The sequence below is a fragment of the Manacus vitellinus genome, unplaced genomic scaffold (genome assembly GCF_001715985.3).
Source record: "Manacus vitellinus isolate BGI_N305 unplaced genomic scaffold, ASM171598v3 scaffold_102_pilon, whole genome shotgun sequence".
NCBI classification, from domain to species: domain Eukaryota; kingdom Metazoa; phylum Chordata; class Aves; order Passeriformes; family Pipridae; genus Manacus; species Manacus vitellinus.
Window position 1 is genome coordinate 645,944 of NW_021938808.1, and position 9,999 is coordinate 655,942.

General features: G+C 49.5%; 1 protein-coding gene across 1 annotated transcript in view; it reads right to left on the reverse strand.

Moving 5' to 3' along the window:
- Nucleotides 1–2,231, reverse strand: part of SPOP (speckle type BTB/POZ protein) — an 11,780-nt gene extending 9,549 nt beyond the window's left edge. Inside the window, exons 1-3 of the mRNA XM_029963574.1 lie at nucleotides 2,080–2,231; nucleotides 1,444–1,565; nucleotides 20–171 (exon numbers count right to left, since the gene is read on the reverse strand). Coding sequence (XP_029819434.1) covers nucleotides 20–171; nucleotides 1,444–1,565; nucleotides 2,080–2,157 — 352 coding nt within the window. The 5' untranslated portion in view covers nucleotides 2,158–2,231. The remainder of the gene's footprint in view (nucleotides 1–19; nucleotides 172–1,443; nucleotides 1,566–2,079) is intronic.
- Between the last annotated feature and the right edge of the window lie 7,768 nt (nucleotides 2,232–9,999).

The following is a 9,999-nucleotide window of genomic DNA, read 5'->3' on the forward strand; positions in this document are numbered from 1 at the left end:
CTCAGGTTGTTTTACACACCCATGGCTTTTGTCTCCTCTCCTTTGGCGTTGAGGATGGAGAACTTGAACTTGGCTCGGACCTCGCTCTTGGGGCAGCTCACCAGCAGCAGGTACAGGGACAGGTAATCCTTGCTCTCCTCATCCAGGCCCTTGGGGTTCACACGCAAACACCTGCAGGGAGAACAGCTGGAATTACTGAAAAGTAACCCAAAAAAAAACCCACAAGGACAGAGGGAGTCTGGTTGGAATCACTGAAAAGCACCCTGGATGTCAACTTTCCTAAAAGGAAAGCGAAAGAAATATTAGACTGGAGGCCACGGACTCGAGGAAGTGCAACAAATGCGGAGAAGTGGCAGAGAAAATCCCACAGGAAGCAACTGAAAGGGAAAGGGTGTTTCTGGAAGGCTGGTTTTTAGAAAAAGCACGACCCCAGGGCAAAAGGGAAACTACTCCTGTGTGAAGAGAAGTGGTAAGTGCAGGAAGAGGCCACTCCTGAGCACTTCCATGACCTGGAACTTGGCAGAGGATCCAGCAAAGCACAAACCAGGCCAGCTGATGGAACAGCTCCCACACACAGGCACCCAGAGCAGGCAGATCCAGATGTTCCAGGAGAGCTGAGCAGCAAAGGTTACAAAGGTAAGGATTTAACAAGGAGCAGGCCAAGGAAAGCACAGCTCTGCCACCCAAAGGCAGGAACACACACTGTACAGACACACTGTACACAGACACAGCAAAGTCTGGGGGGGCTCCTTGGCCCCAGTCTGCACTCAGGAGGGTTAAAGGAAAAATGTAAGACACTTCCTAACAGCCACAAGGGATAAACTGAGGAATTGGGTGTCTGTGGATGTGCTGGGGCCAACAGACACAGCACACACACCTTCTGAGCAAAGCCCACCCCGAGTCACTGCAAACGACTCGAGAGCTCAGGGAAAAAAAGAAAGGTTTTAAAGGAAAGGAGAAGGCCCAAAATCATGTCATCCTGAAGGAGAGGCAACTCCTGGGCAGGAGGAGTTCCAGAACATTGGTACTTCTCTTATCTCCACCTTCTCCCCACATTCACAAAGAGCTGCCATAAGGAGAAAGGTAATTACAGCAATAATGTTGAACTGCAGGATTCAGAGCGCAAGGAAAATTAACCTTTTTTTTTGGAGTGCAGGGAAAAGTAACTTTTTAACAACATGGAGTGTTAGGGGCTGGAACTGGGAGGAGGAAGCAGAGCTGGAATACACTGGCTGGGCACCCTCACTGCCTCGTATGGACTTGTCAAGATAAATGTGTTTTTGAGATAAATGTTGTTTTGTGTGGAGCACCAGGGCTTTCTCTCTGTGCACAGCCAAGGAACAAGAACCCACGTGCAGCACAAGGATGGTTTTAAGTATTTCCTCTGTTCCAGAAGCCCAAATTCCAGGCAGGAGTTGCACAACCAGGGGCTCTGTGTCTCACCATTTGAGCTTGTCGTTGGCTCCAGATGAGAAGGTCGAGCTCTTGATGACCTCCCCCATCTCCTCCCGGCAGAAGCTGAAGTTGTTGATGGTCCACATGTAGGAGAACTTCACCACCTTGATCTGAGGAGACAGGCAAGAGCAGGTTTAGGGCCATTCCCATCCACCTCCCCATCCTAAAGGCAAAAGCTGCACGGCTGACTGAGTGACCTGGACGAGGAACAACCCTCAGGCACAGGGCACTGGTGTAACTGCTGTGTGTGTGTAACTGTGTGTAACTGCCCTGAGTGTGTGTAACTGAGCGTGTAACTGCCCTGTGTGTGTAACTGAGTGTGTAACTGCCCTGTGTTTGTAACTGTGTGTAACTGCCCTGTAACTGCCCCTCCAAAGCAGGACACTCAGCCAGGGCGACACCTCTGAACTCCACATCCCTTCCCACAGGCTCCAATCCTGCTAAGGTGGAACACCTGGGCACAGGTGTGCACTCACCTGTGTGTAGCACCAGCTCTCTGTCCAGGTGTGCACAGGTGTGTAAGGTGTGCACTCACCTGTGTGTAGCACCAGCTCTCTGTCCAGGTGTGCACAGGTGTGTCCAGGTGTGTAAGGTGTGCACAGGTGTGCACAGGTGTGCACTCACCTGTGTGTAGCACCAGCTCTCTGCCACGGGCCCACTGGACATCTCTGCCGGAGGAGGGGGACTCGGCACCCTTGACATCGCCAGTTTGAAGCCTGAACAGTATCCACAACTCAGCAGAAGAAATTGAGACTTGATCCTCACCCTGGGGGTCCACAGAAAGGGAAAAAACCCCATGAAAACCAAGAACAAACGGATTTGAAAAATGCAGATTTTAAAGAGGTGGATTTTAAAAACACTGAGTTAATTTTAAAGCCAACATTTTTAAATGTCCCACAGCCAACCCCACAATCCTGGATCCCCACAGCCAACCCCACAATCCCGGATCCCCACAGCCAACCCCACAATCCCATACTCCCACAGCCAACTCCACAATCCCATACTCCCACAGCCAACCCCACAATCCCATACTCCCACAGCCAACTCCACAATCCCATACTCCCACAGCCAACTCCACAATCCCATACTCCCACAGCAAACCCCCCAGGGCTCTGCCATGGATCACAAACGGGGAGGGAAATGGGCAGTGATGGGATGCCCAGACTGAAGTCTGAACAGCTGATTCCCGCAGTTGATGGCATTTTAAGCTGCACCTCAATCACCTTACACGTGGTAAAGAAGTTTGAGGTTTCTAAAGGCAAAATAAAAGCCTGAGCCTGAGAGACACCGGATTACTGAATATCCACTTTTCTATCCCAGCTCCTTCCCTCCCAGACGGCCTGGACAGGCAGGTGGGAACAGAAACCCTGACGAGGTGCTGCTGGAACTGCGGAATGTCAGCACATCACCCCATTCTGGCTCCAAAGGTTCCCCATTTTAAAGACTTTTCTCTGATTTGGAAAACACTTCCAGCCTGGATTGCCAGAGCTTTCCACAGGTGCTTTAGAGGCAGTTAAACACAGTTCAAAGGAGATGCTCAGCTCCCCGTGAGGCAATCAAACACCTGTCAGGGAGTGACATCACAGGGAACAAACAGGAATGTCCATCACTGCCTCGTGCCAGAATTCCCTGAGAGGAAAAACGAGCTGCTGGCCTTGTTTGGGAACAGGGGAAACACGGCAAAAAAATCACAACTATCCCCTGCAAAGCTGCCTGTGCTGCTCCTCCTTCAGATGCTGAATCACTGCTCGGCCCGGCCCAGCAGTCGGGGTGTTTGAGGGAACCACAGCCCAGCTGGAGGGTTTGTTTGCTCAGGAACACTCCATATTCCCCCGGTTCTCACCTCCTCCCAGACAGCTGGTCAATAATCCAGAGATCACAACTATTTCTGGCCAGAAACATCAACAAAACACCAAATATTATCCTGTGCCCCCCTGCGAGCCCCCAACAGCCCCGATATAAACAACAAACACTTCTCCTGGGCACAGCTGGGATTACAGCTAAACCAGAGTCATTCTCACCCCATCCACAACCACTTCCAGAGGAGCACATTTCATCCAAGGACCAGAGCAGCCCTTAGGGAAGCACAGGAAATGTTCCCTTGTCACCTTGTCCTCCCAATTATCTCCTGACTTTACAGCTCAAAACTTCACCCGCTGTTGGAATCCACAGTAAAACCACCCCGGGAGAGCAGAGACTTGACCTCAGAGAGGTGGGGAACAGCAGCTCCACAAACAATCCTGAAGAGACCTCGAAATTACCTCACAGCGACCTAAGAATTACTTTTGCTAAACAGCCTCATTTTCTACTTCTCAGGCAAACCAACTCCCCTGTAAGAAACCAGCAGTTCCCCGCAGAAATTTCCAGGGGTATCCACTTTTCAGGGAGTTTTATTCAGCAAACACAACTTGCAGAAGTCTGTAAAGGAAGCAGATTTTTAATTAAGTGTTTCAAAAACGGAGTGGTTGCTCCTCGGACCAGCAAGGCATCAAAGACGACCCGAGAAGAGCAGGGAGAGAGGAGCAGGACAGAGATAATTGGAGCAATAAAACAAGGAAGCACAGGAAAAGAGCATTATCTTCCTGAATTCTTCAAAGCCTTGGAAAGGGCAGTGGAAGGTGGGAATTCATGAAGAACAAGGGGGGGGAAAGGGCAAGTGAACTGAGAGAGGTGCTGTTAAAGCAGGGGATGCATCAAACAAGTTTTCAGACTGAACGTGCACACTGAACAGCAACCACTGTCCTGCCTGGAATTCCAGGGACATGCAGCATTCCCAGGCCCTGCACCTGCTGGGGGGGAAAGGCAGGTGCCAGTCACTCCCCGGGGCTCAGAGGTTGCCCAAAGCTGCCTAATTATTAACAGGGAGGAGCAAAGGGGCTGCAGGGAGGGAGCAAACAACCTGCTCCCATCAAACCCGGCTCCAGGTTGGACACCAACACTGGGGAGAGGGGGAAGCGACCCAAGGGAAAGCCAGATCTGGGAGGGAATCCTGGATTACAAAAGGGAAAGGCTGGAAACAGAGAAAGGGGAACAAGAAGTCAATCACCTGGAAATAACCCAATAAAGGACTGAACAGATTTGATGGGCCTGAATTAGATAATTTACACCAAAACAGTGGCTGTGAGTGAAGGGTGCACAATTCCCAAACCCAGGAGTGGGCACAATTCCCAAACCCAGGAGTGGGCACAATTCCCAAACCCAGGAGTGGATACATCCCACCCCTCTTGCTCTGAAATCCCCCAAAAGCTCCTCCTTAACCTGTGGGACAGCACAGAAGGTGCTGAGCTGCAAATGCCATCCCAAGCTCCATTCCCAGCCCTCAGGCCCAGGAGAAGGGAGTGGAAACCCCCCCAGCCCAGCCCAGGGATAACAGGAATGACCTGGCAGCCAAGGAAATGCTGGGGCACAATAATGGGATCCTTCAGAGCAAACCAAACTTGGGGGGCATTTTGGAGCTGCTCTGAGCCACCACTCCTGGTTTCACCATATGCTTCCCTCTTCCTTAACTCTTCCTGCTTCCATCTAATCCTCTTGAGATGCTTAAGGCTTAAACCTTCCAAACTGTTCCTCTAATCTTCCTCATAATTTTTTAATGCAGATCATCAGCATGTTAAAAAGAAATTAATCTCTTACTCCTTTTCTTTTTCTCCTTCCCCAATTCTCCACCCCTTTTTACCCCTGGCAATGCACTGCTGTTCATTTTTCTCCTCTCCCAAGGTAAAATGTTATTTAAACTCTCCAGTTTAGGCCTCAGAGAAACCCTCAGCCTGGCAGGAGATCTCGTTTGGGGAAAGAAAGGTTTGTTATTGCCCAGGAAACTCTTTTTATTTGAGATTCTCCCTCCCAGGCAGAATCATAACAAGGATTTTACGGCCTGGCTTTGTTGGAGGGTAAATGTTACCTGTCACCTGCCATTGGAGCCATTTTTTAAACCCTAAACCACTTGTACTTTCACAGTCAGGTTTCAGACGGGATTTCTCGTGGATTTGAGGGTGGTAGACCCCCCAAAATGACCTGTAGCCTGGATTTGGTGCTGGCAGACCCCCAAACCTGAGGCCCCTTGTGCTCTGGGGTGTCAGACCCCCAGAACTGAGGTTCCTCATGGCCCTGGTCCTGGCAGACACCCCAAAATGACCTTTATCGTGGATTTGATGGTGGTAGACCCCCAAAAATGAGGTTCCTCATGGAACTGAGAGTGGTAGATCCCCCAAAATGACATTTTATCCCAGTTTGGGGTGTTGGAGGAGCCCCAAAAATGAGGTTCCTCATGGTCAGCAGTCTTGGTGCCCCCCAAAGCCGTGACAACCCCTCTTTGCCAGCAAACTCCATCCTGGGGAAAATTCCCTGCCAGCAGCATTTCCCTCCCTCTGGAGCTTGTTCAGCTCCTGCCAGAGGAACCCCTCCCACCCCTCCAATCCCAGCAGGTTCCCAGGGAGTGGGAACAACAGGGACAAAATGCCCAGGTGGTTCCTGTGTAACCAGTGCCAGCCCTGGGATCCCCCTGAGCCTTGATTTCCACGACTTTCCAGCCACACCAACACTGGGAGCCCTCCTGGAACATTCCCTGCTCATCCTTCTCCGAGTCCCTCAAAGCCAGCTCCAGCTGAAACGCAGTTGTTGTCATTATTATTATCATGATTATGGAAATTCAGCTCGGAAATGATCAATTTAGAGATTAAAAAGTGTGGCCAAAACTAGACATCAAACTACTGCTGGATTCTTTCCCCCCTTGCAGCTGCAGCAGCTCCAAAATGGTTGGAAAAACTGCTATAATTTAAATTTACAGACCATGTGATTGTCAAATAAACCCTCTCTCAGAACCAGCACAGGTTGCTTCTTCCCAACAGAAAACTCACCAAATAAGCTCCTATTTCTGAATAAAGAGGAATCCCAAGCACTCTGAGCCTCCTGTTTGCAGCCCATCCTACCAGGAACTGGGGATGGGCAGGGAGAATCCTTTATTTTCTATTTAGTCTTTTCTCTGACCTTATCAGACATCAACAAGGGGAGGAAGGAGAGGAAGGAGATGGGAGTCAAATTCCAACCAACCTCCCCCTCCAATCCACCCCCATTTTCCTCCCAGACCAGCAGCTGTGTTTCCTCTGAAGGGCATCACACCGATTTCAGTGACCACAAGTTAATATTCTTACATCAACACAAAATAAAAATCACATCTGACAAAAATCACTCTGAAAATAATAATGATTATTACTGTAATAATTCACCTACACCCACATTTGAATATCCCAACTGTTCAAAACTAAGACTGTTGGATTAATAAGACAATGAGTAAAAAAAACCTAAAACACCAATTTTAAATCATACAAGTTATAAATCTTTACTACTGAGTAATACTGGGACTTTTATCCCACTGGCAGCTCACTGGGATCTCACTTTCCAGAAAAAAGAGCCCTGGAGGGTGATTTCCAAACCTTCTGGCCCCAAACACCCCCAGTGACAGAGTGGGAACAGTCACAAGCTGACAAGAAACCCTGAGTAATTTGTCTCTCTCTTAAATGCAGGAAAAACACCATCCCCTGAATTTCATTTACTGCCCAAAAGTGCTTCTAAGAAATGCAGCAAATGTGGTTTTCAAGCACAGCCTGGTGGGGTTGAACAATTCCAGGAGAAAAAGTGGTGGGGGAATGAAGGCCCCAACAGTCTCCCCCCTTGTAAAGCACTATTACAGTTGTACACACAATTCTGACCTGATTTATGATTTATTGAGCAGATTTCTGTAGCAGTGTGGGGAAGGACAGTAATTAAAGCTACACTTAAAAAACCACACATATTCTTAAACGATCTCTTCCTCTGATCGAGTCCCACAAGCAAATGTTCACCTGCTCAGCTCTAAACCCAGTGTCTTTCTAGACCATTTCCTATGCCATTTTTCTGAGATATCAGTTCTTTTCACAGCCCTGATGGATATATTCACGTTTATGTTCACTTTTGAGGCAGTTTATTGGTAAATACAACAACCTGGGCTTCGTGGGAAGCAGGAAAACACCTCCCCAGCTACACATCCCTGTTTAACCCCCCAGTCACTTTGTGACCCTCTCCAAGTCCCCAAGTGTTTCTGGCTGAAGCCATTTTTAAAGTGCACAGTCACAAAAATGAACCTGTTCAGTAAATCTAACACAGGAAAGCTGAGCTGAGATCTCAACATAAAATTTTCAGCACTATCCCAATTCAGTGCAGGCAGAAGTCACCAGGATCCCACTGGCTCCCACATCCGAGGCCAAAGCAGCCCCTTCCAGGCAGGGACTGGGGCTGGGATGTTCAACCCCTCCCTGACCCCGACTTTGTAACCCCACAGATGTAGGGACAGCTCACAGGACACCACGTTCTGCCTGCAGCCAGGATTCCCAAACAGGAATTCCCAAGGATTTCCCAGGCATTTGCTACAGTTCAGTGTCTTTGCAGCCCTAAAAATGGGGAGGGAAAGAACCCCAAACCAAACCCAACCCCCAAATTCCATGTCACCTGTGTTATGTATTTTCTTGAATATTCAGCTGTGACACTTCCAGAGTCACTCACTGAATATCCCAATCCACCAGGATCAGCCAGTGCATCCTGGTCCTGCTCAGGGCACCCCAAAATCCCCCCAGGATCAGCCAGTGCATCCTGGTCCTGCTCAGGGCACCCCAAAATCCCCCCTGTCCCTCAGAGTGTCACCCAAACCCTCCTGGAGCTCTGGCAGCCTTGGGGCCGTGCCCACTGCCCTGGGGAGCCTGGTCAGTGCCTACCACCCTCTGGGGAAGAACCTTTCCCAAAATCCACCCCAACCCTCCCCTGGCACAGCTCCAGCTGTTCCCTGGGCCCTGTCCCTGCTCACAGGGCTTCCTGAGCAACTCCTTCCTTCCAACCAACCACCACAGGGACACTTAACAACAGGAAGACAAGAAAAGACCTTCTAACACATTCACAGATCCAGTGTCTGAGCACCAACAGCCCCTCTGCCTCCTCAAGGCACAGCTCCAATCCCAGCCCAGGCTCCTGCACCATCAGGTGTTCCCAGCCCTGACACACGTTTTATCTCAGGTCTCTCAAGCACAAGGCACGAGGCAGTTCCCAGCAGCAGCTTATTGACAGAGGCTCAAGAAGCACCACTCAACAAAAGGGCTTTGGGCTGGTTTACTTCTGGGTTTGTTGTGGGTTTTGTTGTATTTCCTCAAAACCCCAGCAGTTGGAGGCTGGGGGAGAATCAGCAAGCTCTTACATAATATCCATGCAGAGAGCTGAGCTGGGAGGGGAGGGATGGGACAGAATCCCAGGGGCTGTTTCCAAGGGGGGGCTCCAGACTCCAGCAGGGACACAGCAGAGCTGCTGGTTGGGCAGGAAATCGGGGGATTCCCCATTTGGGCCCGATCCTGCAGAAACAACGCCGGGGAAGGGGATGGAGCCGATGACTCCAAGTTTCCAGGTCCCCAGGGGGGAAATGCTGAGCACTGAGCACGAGGGGTGCCAAGAGCAGAGCTGGTAAATCCCTCTCGTTGGAGGCTGGATTGGGATCCCAGAGAAACCACCCCGGGAAACAAACCCTGGGTCTGTTCCTAAGGCTGGGTCTGTGCAGAGGCTGCACTGGAGATTAACCCTGAGCCTCCCCCCACCCAGAGAGGAATTAATTGTTTTTAAGATTTATCAGCCCTAATCTAATCTCATCTACTGGCAGAACTGGTGCCTCCTCCATGTCGAAATACCAGCAAATTAATACCATTTACACAAGAAACAAAGTGGTTTTTAAAGCACTTCACCGAGCTCTGTGCACTCAGTGATGCTTTCACCCCGTGTCACACCGACCCCTCTTCCACTTCAACCCCCTCCCTGCCCTGGATTTACACCCAAATCCTGGTGGGTTTGGGGAGAAAGCAGTTTTATAACCTCGGTAACTCCATCCAGTAAATCAGGCTGTCAGATTTGAGAGCAGTTTGCATCTGCCAGGCACAGTTTTGTATTACTGTCCTCTGCTGATGCAGTGACAGGATGACACCCTCAGTGTACTTCTGTGCTGCCTTGATCTCAATCCCACCCAAAAAGTACCAAAAAGAAAGGGGGGGAAAATCTATTTTTTCCCCTCAGGTCACAACAAAACAAGTGACATAACGAAACCAAATAATTCTGGGCAGCTGCTTAAAAAAATGTCACTGAAAAAGAAGTCAAGTTGTGTGTTTTACTTAACTAATTTTCGGGGATCTTTTTAACAAGCGAAGAGTTCTATTTTATAAAGCATAAGTAAGTTTAACTCTACAGACTTTTACTGGGTTTCACAACGAGCCACCCCAGACACAACCACTCAGAACTCCAAAGGCAAAGGAAAAAAAAAAAAAAAGAGGAAATCCCAGAAAAGTGTTTCTTTGCCTCATTGCCAGGACGAACACAAACACAAGCACATTTAGCAGCGCCGAGTTCCGGAAAATTGACAACAAGTACCACCACATTCGAGTATTTTTCTCCCCCCAGAAAACTCCTGTCAGAAGAAGCCAATGCCATTTCCCAGGCAGCCTGGAAAACACTCCTGGAGCGCTGTTTTACCCTTCCAACACC